At 48.8% G+C, this 14,328-nt stretch overlaps 2 protein-coding genes across 2 annotated transcripts in view; one reads left to right on the forward strand and one right to left on the reverse strand.

The window, feature by feature from the left end:
- Window positions 1–1,267: 1,267 nt before the first annotated feature.
- CD244 (CD244 molecule) lies at window positions 1,268–9,678 on the forward strand. Its single transcript, XM_056510589.1, has 9 exons — window positions 1,268–1,476; window positions 3,764–4,090; window positions 4,509–4,814; window positions 4,928–5,053; window positions 5,904–5,977; window positions 6,950–7,015; window positions 7,112–7,171; window positions 9,216–9,272; window positions 9,363–9,678. Exons 1-9 carry the CDS (start codon window positions 1,404–1,406, stop codon window positions 9,411–9,413), a joined length of 1,140 nt encoding a protein of 379 aa, XP_056366564.1. The 5' UTR covers window positions 1,268–1,403; the 3' UTR covers window positions 9,414–9,678.
- Window positions 9,679–11,751: 2,073 nt separating this feature from the next.
- COPA (COPI coat complex subunit alpha) overlaps window positions 11,752–14,328 on the reverse strand; it is a 57,095-nt gene continuing 54,518 nt past the window's right edge. Inside the window, exons 31-33 of the mRNA XM_056509925.1 lie at window positions 14,081–14,242; window positions 13,344–13,538; window positions 11,752–12,218 (exon numbers count right to left, since the gene is read on the reverse strand). Coding sequence (XP_056365900.1) covers window positions 12,159–12,218; window positions 13,344–13,538; window positions 14,081–14,242 — 417 coding nt within the window. The 3' untranslated portion in view covers window positions 11,752–12,158. The remainder of the gene's footprint in view (window positions 12,219–13,343; window positions 13,539–14,080; window positions 14,243–14,328) is intronic.

Consider the following 14,328-nt stretch of genomic DNA (forward strand, 5'->3'; position numbering starts at 1 on the left):
GCCCTGGTCCCCCTTAATTCCCGAAATCTCCTTGTTTTTGTCTGGGGTTTTGTCTGGCTGTGGGACAAGGTGACATCTGCCACCAGGGAGGATTAACTGGGAGGGGACTAATTAATTAATCACAGTTAATCAATTAATAAATTAAATTCATTAATTCATCTAATCCCCGAATAAGAATAAATTATTAACCCCAAACATCTGGAAAAAATCTGAATTTTCCTCCTTTTTTTTTTTTCCAGGGTTTTCCCAGCTCTCCCCTATTCCCAATTCAAATATTCCCCAAGGGATTTTTGGGATCAAAATTTGGGATTTTTTGGGATGAAAATTTGGGATTTGGGGTCGGGGACCGCTCGCGGTCTCCTGCTGCCACCTCCCGGTCTTTTGGTTTTAAAAGAAGTTTCAGGAATTTCTCGGATTTTCCTTCCCTGCCGGCTCAGGGATGCGGGATGGGGATGAGAGGAGAAAATCCCAGAAAAACGGGGAGGATGTGGAAGGGGAATTTTGGGGACTGGAATGGGAATTTTGGGGTTGGAATGGGAATTTTGGGGTCTGGAATGGGGATTTTGTTGTTGGAAGGGGAATTTTGGGGTTGGAACAGGAATTTTGGGGCTGGAATGGGGATTTGGGGTCTGGAAAAAGAAGGATTTTGGGATCTGGAATGGGATTTTAGGGGTGGAACGAGGGGATTTGGGGTGGTGGAAAGAGGATTTCGGGGCTGGAACGAGGAGAATTTTTGGGGGAGGAAGGAGGAGAATTTTGAGTCTGGAAGGAGAAGAAATTTGGAGTCTGGAATGAAGAGAAATTTGGGTCTGAAATGGGAATTTTGGGGATGGAATGAGGAGGATTTTGGGGTCTGGAACGGGAATTTTGGGGATGGAAAAAGGACAAATTTGGGGCAGGAAGGAGGAGAATTTTGGGGTTGTAAGGAGGAGAAATTTGGGGTTGGAAAGAGAATTTTGGGGTTGGAACGAGGTGGATTTTGGGGCTGGAATGAGGAGGATTTTAGGGTCTGGAACGGGGATTTTGGGGTTGAAAAGTTCATTTTGGGGTCCCCCAAATCTCCCGGCCCTGCAGCCGCCGGGGTGTCCGGAGCCATGGCGATGTCCCCGCTGCAAAAGGAAACAAAAAAAAAAAAACCAAAAAAAACCCCTCACACCCTCCTGGGACACTTAAAACGAATTAAAATTAATCAATTTAATTAATTTCCTGCCAGTTTTAGGGCTGAGCAGCGCCACCCACGCGACGTGTCCGTGTCCCCACCGCGGGAGGGGCGGCCTGGGGGGGACAGGGGGAGGAGGAGGAGGAAGGAGCGGAGGAGGAAGGAGCGGAGCGAGTCCCCGAGTCCCCGCCGGGCACTCGCCAGCCCCGAGGGGTCCCCGCGGCTCCCGGGGGGTCCCTGGGCCATGTCCCCACCGGGGGGTCCCCGCTGTCCCCCGGCGCTGCTGGCGCTGCTGCTGGGGCTGGCTCGGAGCCGAGGTGAGGAGGGAAATTTGGGAATTCGGGAATTCCAGGGGAACGCTGGAAGGTTTGGGGGATGGAGCGGGGGGTTCAATCAGGATTTTGGGGTTTTTTTTTTCTCGGTTTTTTTCACCCCACCCAAGCGGAGCGCGGGGCGGTGACGCGGGGCTGGTTCCCCTTCCTGGGCAGGGTGTGGGATTTGGGTGAAAGTCGCGACTTCCCTGTCACGACAGCTCCCGAACCCACCAGACACCACTTTTCCCGAATTGAAATCCCTTTTCTGAACCAGCGCGGCCGCGTTTTCCCAGGATTTTGGGGCAGCTGCTGGTGGCCGAGAGTTTTGGGGTTGTTTTTCCTAAAAAGGGCGATTTTGGGGTGTGGGGAGCGGCGGGATTTGGGAGAAGGTTTGGGCTTGGAGTGGGAAACAGCAGAATTTGGGAGGTGGAGTCTCCCCGGGGCATCTCCAGGCGCCTGCAGCATCTTCTGGCCACACCTTGGAGTTTTTGGGTTTTTTTGGTGACAACTCCAGGATTTGCAGAATCCCAGGATTTTTGTTTGGGAAAGAGCTCCGAGGTTTTGGAGCCCAAGCTCGGGTCGATCCCACACCTGGACACCCAAAATTCCAGGAATTTCCTGGACACTTCCAGGGGTGGCCACTCCAAACCTCCCCGAGGTCATTTCAAGGCCTTTTCCCAAATTTCCAACTCTGGCCCAGCTCGAGGCCGTTCCCTTCTGTCCTGTCCCATTCCCTGGGATCAGATCCCAAATCCCAGCCCTGGCAGATCCCGAAATTCCCCCTGGATCCCCCTTTTCTCCAGGCTGAGCCCCCCCAGTTCCCCCAGTAGGATTTTGGGACCCTGTCCCTCTTCCCTGGCAGCAGCAGGAAAAGACAATTCCCAGATCCTGCCGGAATTTTGGGATCTGGAGCAGCGGGAAAAGCTCCTTCCCATCAACAATCCCCGCCCACACTCCTCCAGAAAAGGATTTTCCACCTTTCCTTGCTCCAGCTTCTGGAATTCCCAAATTTCCTGATCCTCAGGGTGTCCCCAAACCTGCAGCTTCACCAAATTTTGGTGCTGGAGCCGCTGGAAATTTTGGATTTTCCAAAGCAAAACCGGGCGGCTCTGGGGGAGGAAATTCCTGGTGGAAAAAAAAAAAAAAAAAAAAAAAAAAAAAAAAAAAAAAAAAAAGAAAAAATAGGGACGGGTGGGAGTTGAATTGGGGGGATGTGGGGAAAAAATAAATTTTTTTTGGAGGGTTTTGTGGGTTTGAGAGGCCCCAGAGCCGCCCTGGCCACGCAGAGCCCCAGGAAGCAGCAGCGGCTCTGTGGGTTTTATTTTGGGGGCTGTGACATCCGGGCTGAGAGGAGAGGAGAGAAAATTGAGAAAGTTGAGAGGAAAGGAAGGGGGCAGGGGGCGAAAATCGCCGGGTTTGGGGCGGGGGATGGTGGGGAGGGAGAGGGAAATTTGGGATGGGGAGTGGACACTTGGCCAGTCTGGGGAAATGGGGAGAAAATGGAAATTTTGGGATGGGGATGGGGAATGGACACGGAACCAGTTTGGGGAAATGGGGAGAGAGTGGAAATTTTGGGATGGGGAATGGACACGGAACCAGTTTGGGATAATGGGGAGAGTGGAAATTTTGGGATGGGGATGAGGAATGGACACAGAACCAGTTGGGGGAAATGGAGAGAAAATGGAAATTTTGGAGTGGGAATGGGGAACAGGTACAGAACCAGTTTGGGATAATGGGGTGAGAGTGAAAATTTTGGGGATGGGGATGGGAAATAGACACAGAACCAGTTTGGGATAATGGGGAGAGAGTGAACATTTGGGATGGGAACAAGGAATAGACACAACCAGTCTGGGATAATGGGGAGAAAATGGAAATTTTGGGATGGGGATGAGAAATAAGACACAGAACCAGTTTGGGATAATGGGGAGAACGTGGAAATTTTGGGATGGGGATGGAGAACAGATACAGAGACAGTTTGGGATAATGGGGAGAAAAATTGAAATTTTGGGATTTGGGTGAGGAACAGACAGTCAAACAATTTGGCATAATAGGGAAAGAGTGCAAATTTTAGGATGGGGAACCGATATAGAACCGCTCTGGGATAATGGGGAGAGAATGGAAATTTTGGGATGGGGATGGGGAATGGACACAGAACCAGTTTGGGATGGTGTGGAGAGAATGGAAATTTTGGGATGGGGATGGAGAATGAGCCCCTGTGACCAGGAGTGGCCGTGGGGTCTCTCCTGGGGTCACAGCCTCCCTCTCCTGGGGCTCCCTGGCTCCGGTTCAGAGCTCCAGGAATGCCGAGCCCGGGCTGTGACCGCCGGGGGATCGCTGTGCCTGCAGCCCGAGGAACCCCCGCGGGAGTGGGGGAAGATCCACTGGAGAGCAGAATTGGATTCGGGATCACGGTGGCGAATCCTGACGGTCACCAGGGATGGGAATGTCTGGGATCCCAAAGGTCCTTTCCACGGCAGAGCCGAATTCCAGCCGGGAATTCTCGCCCTGTGCATCTCCCCGGCGCACAGCGCCGACAGCGGCGTCTATAGGGCCGAGGTTGAGAATTCCTCCGGGATTTTCCCCATTTCCCCTCAGTGCTTCCGAGTGTCCGTGTGGGGTGAGTGGCGGGGTCCTTGTGTCCTTCTGTCCCTGTGTCCTCTTGTCCTCCTGTCCCCCTGTCTCTCTGTCACCTCACTCTGTCTGTCCCTGTCCCCGCAGATCCCATCCCAGAACCATCCCTGGAATCCCAAATCCTGGAATGGGATCGGGGTTGGTGCCGCCTGTCCCTCTGTCCTTATTCCCTGTCCCTCTGTCCCCCTGTCCCTCTGTCCCTCTGACCCCTGTCCATCTGTCCCCTCTCACTCTGTCTGTCCCTGTCCCCGCAGATCCCATCCCAGAACCATCCCTGAATTCCCAGATCCTGGAATGGGATCGGGGTTGGTGCCGCCTGTCCCTGTGTCCCTCTGTCCTTATTCCCTGTCCGTCTTCTGTCCCCTGTCCCTCTGTCACCTCACTCTGTCTCCCTGTCCCCACAGATCCCATCCCGGAGCCATCCCTGGAATCCCAAATCCTGGAATGGGATCGGGGTTGGTGCCGCCTGTCCCTGCTCTGCTCCAGCCCCGGGAACGGGAACGTCTCCATCCGCTGGGAGTGCCCTGAGGAGCCCCCGGAATTCCCGAAATCCACAGGATCCCCAAACTCCACGGAACCCCCAGAATTCCCGGGATCCCCATCCCAGCGGTTCCAGTGGGTCCCCGAGGACGCTGAACCCCAAATTTGTCTCTGCAACCTCAGCAACGCCGCGGGCTGGAGAGCGGCCCCGGCCCCGCTCACCTGCGCAGGTGAACTTTCCTTGGGAATTCCAGGGAATTTCCTCAATTTTCCAGGATTTAAGCCCCGATTTAAAGGATTGAATTCCCAGCATAATTCCGGGATTTTGGGGATTCTTTTGCAGGAATTCCAGGGAATTTCGGGCTCTGGGCAGGGCTGGGCGGGGCCGCGGGCCTGATCCTGATCCTGATCCTGATCCTCGGGCTCTGCTGGAGGAGGAGGAGGAGGAGGAAGGAGAATTCCCGGGAAGGTTTGTGGGGAATGTCGGAGAGGGAGGGATCTGGGGGGATCTGGGAGTTCTGAGCCCAAAATCTGGGAATTCTGAGCCCAAAATCTGGGAATTCTGAGCCGAGAATCTGGGAGTTTGGAACCCCAAAATCTGAGAGTTGTGAGCCCAAAATCTGGGAATTCTGATCTCAGAATGTGGGAATTCAGAGCCCAAAATCTGGGAATTCTGATCTCAGAATGTGGGAATCCAGAGCCCAAAATCTGGGAATTCTGATCTCAGAATGTGGGAATTCAGAGTCCCAAATCCAGGAATTCTAAACCCAAAATCTGGGAGTTCTAAATTCAAAATCTGAGAATTTTGGGCCCATAATCTGGGAATTTTGACCCTTGGAACCCCTGCCCAAAATCCGGGAGTTCTGAGCCCAAAGTCTGGGAATTCTGACCTCAGAATGTGGGAATTCAGAGCCCAAAATTTGGGAATTCTTATCCCAAAATTTGGGAGTTTGGAACCCCAAAATCTGGGAATTCTTATCCCAAAATGTGGGAGTTTGGAACCCAAAATCTGGGAAATCTGACCCCAAAATCTGAGAATTCTGAGCCCAAAATCTGAGAGCTCTGACCCCAAAATCTGGGAATTCTTATCCCAAAATTTGGGAGTTTGGAACCCCAAAATCTGGGAATTCTTATCCCAAAATGTGGGAGTTTGGAACCCAAAATCTGGGAAATCTGACCCCAAAATCTGGGAATTCTGAGCCCAAAATCTGGGAATTCTTATCCCAAAATTTGGGAGTTTGGAACCCCAAAATCTGGGAATTCTTATCCCAAAATTTGGGAGTTGGGAGCCCCAAAATCTGGGAATTGTGACCCCACAGACCCCCCCGGAGCCCCCGCGGGACCCCCGGAGCAGCCGCTGACCGTCTACGCCGAGGTGGGAGCCAAGAACCCCGTGAGTGCCACCCCAAAATCCGGGAATGTTCCTTCCTTCCCATCCCAAAATCCGGGAATGTTCCTTCCTTCCCATCCCGAAAATCTGGGAATGCTCCTTCCCAAAATCTGGGTATGTCCCATCTGAAAATCTGGGAATGTTCTTATTCCCACCCTAAAATCCGGGAATGCCCCGGAATATTGGGAATCCAAATTTGATCCTTTTTAACCAGGAGGAAATTCCAAGAGAAAATTCCATGAGGAAATTCCAGGAGGAAATTCCTTCTATTTGGGAATTTTGGGAATATTGGGAATCCAAATTTGATCCTTTTTAACCAGGAGGAAATTCCAAGAGAAAATTCCATGAGGAAATTCCTTCTATTTGGGAATTTTGGGAATATTGGGAACGCCAAATTTGATCCTTTTTAACTATTGCCTGTTATTTTATTTTATTTTATTTTATTTTATTTTATTTTATTTTATTTTATTTATTTCAATTTATTTTATTTCATTTCATAATATTTTATTTTATTTTTTTATTTTATTTCAATTTATTTTATTTCATTTCATTATATTTTATTTTATTTTATTTTTTATTTTCTATTTTATTTCAATTTATTTTATTTCATTTTATTTCATTTTATTTCGTTTCATTATATTTTATTTTATTTTGTTATATTTTTTATTTTTAAAATTTTATTTCAATTTATTTTATTTCATTTTATTTCATTTTATTTCGTTTCATTATATTTTATTTTATTTTGTTATATTTTTTATTTTTAAAATTTTATTTCAATTTATTTTATTTCATTTTATTTCATTATATTTTATTTCATTATATTTTATTTCATTATATTTTATTTCATTATATTTAATTTAATTTAATTTTTAATTTTTAATTTTTAATTTTTAATTTTTAATTTAATTTTATTTTAAAATTTGTGTTCGTTTTAAAATAAATAAATAATAAATTTTTAAATTTCCGTGTCCCCAGCCCAGGACCAGCGAGGCCCCCGTGGAAGGAGCCACCATCTACGCCGTGGTCACTCCCAGGACACTGGTGGGGTCATTCCAATTTTTTAAAATCCATTTTTATCCCAAAATTTCGGATTTTTTTGGTGCATCCTGAACTTTTTTTTTTTTTTTTCCCTGGCAGGAGAATCCGAGGCATCGGGAGGAACCCGGAGATTTCACCGTTTACGCCACGGTCCAGAGGGTGAGGCTGTGCTGGAGCCTCCCTGATTTTTGGGGACACCAAATCCACATCCTTAATTTCTGGGGACACCAAATCCACGTCCCCAAATCTTTGGGGACACCAAATCCTTGCCCCAAATTTTTGGGAACGCCAAATCCAGATCCCAAATCTTTTGGGACATCAAATCCACATCCTCAATTTTTGGGAACACCAAATCCATGCTCCAAATCTTTTGGGAACACCAAATCTACGTCCCCAATCTTTAGGGACACCAAATCCACGTCCCCAATCTTTAGGGACACCAAATCCACGTCCACAAATCCATGTTCCAAATCTTTTGGGAACACCAAATCCACGTCCCCAAATCTTTGGGGACACCAAATCCATGTCCCCAACACCAAATCCGTGTCCCCAGTTTTTGGGGACACCAAATCCTTGTCCCAAATTTTTGGGAACACCAAATCCAGGTCCCAAATCTTTTGGGGACACCAAACCTACGTCCTCAATTTTTGGGAACACCAAATCCAGATCCCAAATCTTTAGGGATGCCAAATCCATGTCCCCAACATCAAATCTATGTCCCCAGTTTTTGGGAACACCAAATCCACGTCCACAAATCTTTTGGAGACACCAAATCCAGATCCCAAATCTTTGAGAACACCAAATCCACGTCCCCAAACTTTTGCGACACCAAATGCGTGTCCTCAGTTTTTGGGAATGCCAAATCTGGGTCACAAATTTTTTGGGGACAAAAAATCCATGTCCCCAAATCCGTGTTCCAAATCTTTTGGGGACAACAAATCCAGGTCCCAAATCTTTTGGAGATATGAAATCCGTGTCTCCAAATCCAGACCCCAAATCTTTAGGGACACCAAATCCATGTCCCCAAACTTTTGGGACGCCAAATCCGTGTCCCCAGTTTTAGGAAACACCAAATCTGGGTCCCAAATTTTTTGGGGACACCAAATCCAGATCCCAAATCTTTGGGGACACCAAATCCATGTACCCAACACCAAATCCGTGTCCCAAATTTTTGGGAATGCCAAATCTGGGTCCCAAAACTTTTGGGGACACAAAATCCACGTCCCCAAATCCGTGTTCCAAATCTTTTGAGGACACCAAATCCAGATCCCAAACTTTGGGGACACCAAATCCATGTCCCTAATTTTTGGGACACCAAATGTGTGTCCTCAGTTTTTGGGAATGTCAAATCTGGGACCCAAATTTTTTGGAGACACCAAATCCACGTCCTCAATTTTTGGGAACACCAAATCCATGTTCCAAATCTTTTGGAGACACCAAATCCACGTCCCCAATCTTTAGGGATACCAAATCCACGTCCACAAACTTTTGGGACACCAAATCCACGTCCCCAAACTTTTGGGACACCAAATCCATGTCCCTAATTTTTGGGACACCAAATGTGTGTCCCCAGTTTTTGGGAACGCCAAATCTGGGTCCCAAATTTTTTGGAGACACCAAATCCACGTCATCAATTTTTGGGAACACGAAATCCATGTCCCAAATCTTTTGGAGACACCAAATCCGTGTCCCCAGTTTTTGGGGACACCAAATCCAGATCCCAAACTTTGGGGACACCAAATCCAGATCCCAAATCTTTTGGAGACACCAAATCCACGTCCTCAATTTTTGGGAACACCAAATCCATGTTCCAAATTTTTTGGAGACACCAAATCCACGTCCCCAAACTTTGGGGACACCAAATCCATGTCCCCAACATCAAATCTGTGTCCCCAGTTTTTGGGGACACCAAATCCTTGTTCCAAATCTTTGGGAACACCAAATCCACATCCCAAATATTTTGGGGACACCAAATCTATGTCCCCAAATCCAGATCCCAAATCTTTAGGGACACCAAATCCATGTCCCCAAACTTTTGAGACACCAAATCCAGATCCCAAATCTTTGAGGACACCAAATCCGTGTCCCCAACACCAAATCCACGTCCCCAAATCTTTTAGGGACACCAAATCCGTGTCCCCTGAGATTTTGGGATATTTTTCCCGCTTTTCCCAACTGTGATTTTCCCTTTTTCCCCCCACAGCCTCCCTCCATCAAGAAGAGGCTGGACCGAGCCCTGCTCTCCACTGCCTACCTGGAGGTGATGGAAAAATCCACTTGGGGTTTTTTTTGGGATCCAAAAATATCCCAAAAATCTCCTAAACCCGACCTGTTTTTTGTTTTTTTGTAGGATAATGGGGATTACAGGCACTTGGGTTTCCCAAATCCTAAACGCCCCTAAAATCCTGGAATTCTCATCCTCATGGAATTCAACTCCAGCATCCAATGGGATCCCACCCGATGGAACAGAAATTCCAGGAATTTGGGTCTTTTTCCCCAAAATTCAACCCCCAGCTGCGCCTTGGAGCGAAGATTTTGGGGTCAAAATTCTTTGGAATGGATGGATTTGAAACTGGGGGGGGAGGGAATTTTGGGGGGGGTTTAGGATTTAGAAAGTTTGGGAATTTTTTTTTTTTTTTTGGTAAATACAGCTGGGCTGCACAATTAACTTGTTTTTTTTCCTCCTAGAATTTTCCCTAAAATCCACCCCAAAATCCCCCTAAAATTCCCCCCTTGAGGAAGAATTTCTCCTAAAATCCATCCCAAAATTCCCCCCAGGGAATTCCTTAAAATCCACCCTAAAATTCCCCCCTTGAGGAAGAATTTCTCCTAAAATCCCAAAATTGCCCTTAGAGGGGAAGAACTTTCCCTAAAATTCCCAAAATTCTCTTTAGGGAATTCATTAAAACCCATCCCAAAATCCTCCTCGGGAGAATAATTTCCTTAACATCCACCCCAAAATTCCCATTAGAGGGGAAGAATTTTCCCTAAAATTCCCAAAATTCTCTTTAGGGAATTCCTTAAATCCCACCCCAAACCCCCCCTGGACAATCCCCACCCCAACCCCCAACCCACGCCGTAATTACCCGCCCCGCGGGGAGGTGACATTGGTGACACCGGTGACGTCATCGGTGCCATCGTGCCCCCTCCCCACCCGCAGGGACGGAACTGGGGCAGGACCCAGCGGGGGTCGCGGGGGTCCCTTTGTCCCTTTTTTGTCCCTTTTTTGTCCCTTTTGTCCCTTTTTGTGCCCCGCCCGTGGGAAATCGCTGGCGGCCGTTTGTCCCCAAGGAAGGGACAAAAGAACCCGGCGGGGAGGAGATCCCGGCTGGAATTCCGATCCCACAGAATTCCCGGGACTGGTTTGGGGTTCGGGAAAGAATTCCCACAGAATTTTCGGGATTGGTTTGGGGGAAGAATTCCCACAGAATTCTCGGGATTGGTTTGGGGGAAGAATTCCCACAGAATTCCCGGGATTGGTTTGGGGTTCAAGGAAAGAATTCCCAGGATCGGTTTGGGGTCCAGGGAAAGAATTCCTGGGATTGGTTTGGGGTCCAGGGAAAGAATTCCCGGGATTGGTTTGGGGTCCAGGGAAAGAATTCCCGGGATTGGTTTGAGGGAAGAATTCCCACAGAATTCCCGGGATTGGTTTGGGGTCCAGGGAAAGAATTCCTGGGATTGGTTTGGGGTCCAGGGAAAGAATTCCTGGGATTGGTTTGGGGTTCAAGGAAAGAATTCCAGGGATTGGTTTGGGGTCCAGGGAAAGAATTCCAGGGATTGGTTTGGGGTCCAGGGAAAGAATTCCAGGGATTGGTTTGGGGTTGGGGTAAAAAAATTCCTGGGATTATTTTGGGGTTGGGGGAAAGAATTCCCACAGAATTCCAGGGATTGGGGAAAGAATTCCCATAGAATTCTCAGGACTGAGGGAAGAATTCCCAGGATTGTTTTGGGGTCCAGGACAAAGAATTCCTGCAGAATTCCCAGAATTGTTTTGGGGTTTGGGGAAGAAATTCCTGGGATTATTTTGGGGTTGGGGGAAAGAATTCCCACAGAATTCCCAGGATTGGTTTGGAGTTGGGGTAAAAAAATTCCTGGGATTGATTTGGGTTCAGGGAAAGAATTCCCAGGATTGGTTTGGGAATGGAATTCCCAAAGAATTCCAGGGATTGGGGATGGAATTCCCACAGAATTCCCAGGATTGTTTTGGGGTTCAGGGAAAGAATTCCAGAAGAAGTGAGGCTGAGCTGGGATCAATCCCCAGCTGGACACCCAGAATTCCAGGAATTCCCTCCAGGGATGGGGATCCAACCCTCCATGAGCCCCTTGAACGCTTCCCAACCCTTTTTCCATGGAAAATTCATCCCAAAATTCCAACTCTGGCACAGCTCAAGATCGTTCCCTCCTGTCCTGTCCCATTCCCTGGGATCAGATCCCAAATTTCCCCTGGAACATCCCAAATTCCCCCTGGATCCCCCTTTTCTCCAGGATACTCCATTCCCTGCACATTCCCAGCAGGAATTCCATCCCTGGATCCTCCCCTGTTTTTATTCCCATCCAAATTTGGGAATCCTGGAGCCTTTTCCATGTCCTGGGGCCAAATCTGGGAATCCCAAAGGACAAAACTCCAGCAAGAAAAACCCTCAGGGTTAATTGGGGCACTAATTACACCCCACTAATTAACACACATCATCCCAGGAGTGACTGGAGAATTCCCAGCTCTCCAAACTGAGAAAAGGGAATAAATTCCATTTCTTTTATGTGTCCTGAGCTGCAAAGCAGGAAAATCCAGGTGATTAATGAACTTTTATTAACGAGGGGAGCTCATGACACAAGGGAGGGAGCAGGATTTCCCTGGATTCAGGATTTACAGAGCCAGCCACAGCTTTTCCAAGCAGTTTTTTGGGATTTTAAGGGGAGCAGAGGAATTCTAGGATTTGGGAAGAGCCACTCTGGAAAAAAAACTGGGATAAAAGCACAGAAAAACTGGTTTGGGAACAAAAAACCAAAAATCCTGCTAAATGTGGGGGGAAAACTTCAATCCAGAGTGGGGAAAAACTGGGAAGAGAGGATGGGAATGGGGAAGGGAGGGATTGGGGTGGAAGGTGGGATGGGGAGAGGGAATTAATTCCCTGATCCAGGAGAATTCCTAGCGGAACTGCAGGGGGCTGATGCGCAGCCCCAGCACGTCCTTGCCGATCTCCGTCACCTGCAGGGACAAAAACGGGATTTAGGGGTGAAATTTGGGATTTAGGGGGGAAATTTGGGGTTTAAGGGTGGAAATTCGGGATTTAAGGGTGGAAATTCAGGTCCCCCTCAGCCTCCTCCAGACCAACCAGGCCCAACTCCCACAGGCCTTCTATGTGGGAAAATCCCCAAATCCCCTCTCAGAGAAGAGATTTTTGGGGATACTGGAGATATCTCCATGAATATTGAAGATATTTCCATGGATGGACAAAATCCCCCCTCAGCCTCCTCCAGACCTACCAGGCCCAACTCCCACAGGCCTTCCCTGTGGGAAAATCCCCAAATCCCCTCAGAGGAGAGATTTCCATGGATATTGGAGATATTTCCATGGATATTGGAGATATTTCTATGGATATTGAAAATATTTCCATTGATATTGAAAATATTTCCATGGATTGATGAAACTCCCCCTCAGGCTTCTCCAGACCAACCAGGCCCAACTCCTACGGCCCTTCCCTGTGGGAAACACGCTCCAGAGCCCAAATCCCCTCAGAGGAGACATTTCCATGGATATTGAAGATATTTCTATGGATATTGAAGATATTTTCATAGATATTTGAGGTATTTCCATGGATTGATGAAACTCCCCCTCAGGCTCCTCCAGACTAACCAGGCCCAACTCCCACAGGCCTTCCATGTGAGAAAATCCCCAAATCCCCTCTCAGAGGAGAGATTTTTGGGGATACTGGAGATATTTGATATTTTTCCGTGACTACTGAAGGTATTTCTATGGATATTGAAAATATTTCCATGGATTGATGAAACTCCCCCTCAGGCTCCTCCAGACCAACCAGGCCCAACTCCTACAGCCCTTCCCTGTGGGAAACATGCTCCAGAGCCCAAATCCCCTCAGAGGAGACATTTCCATGGATATTGAAGATATTTCCATGGATATTGAAGATATTTCCATGGATTGATGAAACTCCCCCTCAGCCTCCTCCAGACCAACCAGGCCCAACTCCCACAGGCCTTCCCGGCGGGAATCCGCTCAGCAAACACAAGATGTCTGCCCTGAGGACACCAGTGACCCTCACACACCCCAACCCTGAGCCCAGGGATGGTACCCCAGCGGGGACTGTCCCCTCACCGTGGTGACGCGGCAGATCTGCCCGCGGAACTCGGGGCTGTAGCAGGCGCCGCTGAGGGGGCAGCGCTCCAGGGCCTTGCCGCGGTAGATGGGGCGGAAGGAGGCGGCGCAGATGTCGAAGGGGTTGTGCTGGTCGTAGTTGAGCTGGTGGCTGTCCACGGGGTTCTTCTCGCACGCCGCCAGGATCTTCCGCGTCTGCGCGGCGGCAGCGTGTCAGAACGGGGACAGCCCAAAAATTGGGGGGTTTGGGGTGGGGACAGCCCAAAAATGGGGCATAGTGTGGGTTTAGGAATGGGGACACCTCAAAACGGGAACACAGCAGGGGTTTGGGGACAGGGACACAATAAAAATGGGTCACAGTGGGGGTTTGGGGACATGGACACCCCAAAAATGGTGTCACAGCAGGGGTTTCACACATGAGGGCCTCACCTCGGGTTTGGGGACAGAGACACTCCAAAAAAGGGTCCTAGTGGGGGTTGGGGGACAAGAACATCGCAAAAACAGGGTCACAGCTTGGATTTGGGGACAGGGATTTTGGGGCCCTTGCCTTCTGGGTTTGGGGACATTTGGGAACAGGGACATTTGGGGACAGGAACATTTGGGGACAAGAACGTTTGGGAACAGGAACATTTGGGGACAAGAACGTTTGGGGACAGGGACATTTGGGGACAGGGACATTTGGGGACAGGAACATTTGGGGACAGGAACATTTGGGGACAGGGACATTTGGGGCTCACCTGCTGGGCCACCTCGGGCTTGGGGCCGAGCTCGAGCAGGCGCCGGGCGAAGGTGGCGGCGCTTTTGAAGTTCTTGAGTTTGAAGAAGAGGTTGAGGGCGGTGCGGAGCACCAGGATCATGTGCACGGGCTGCAGGTTGGAGTGTGTGAAGTAGGCAGCCATCTACCAGGAAAAAGAGGGAAAATTGGGATTGAATCCTTGGGAATAAAGGGAATTATGACAGGGAATCCCTCGGTTCCAGGCAGCCC

The sequence above is a fragment of the Oenanthe melanoleuca genome, chromosome 25, assembly GCF_029582105.1.
Source record: "Oenanthe melanoleuca isolate GR-GAL-2019-014 chromosome 25, OMel1.0, whole genome shotgun sequence".
NCBI classification, from domain to species: Eukaryota; Metazoa; Chordata; class Aves; order Passeriformes; family Muscicapidae; genus Oenanthe; species Oenanthe melanoleuca.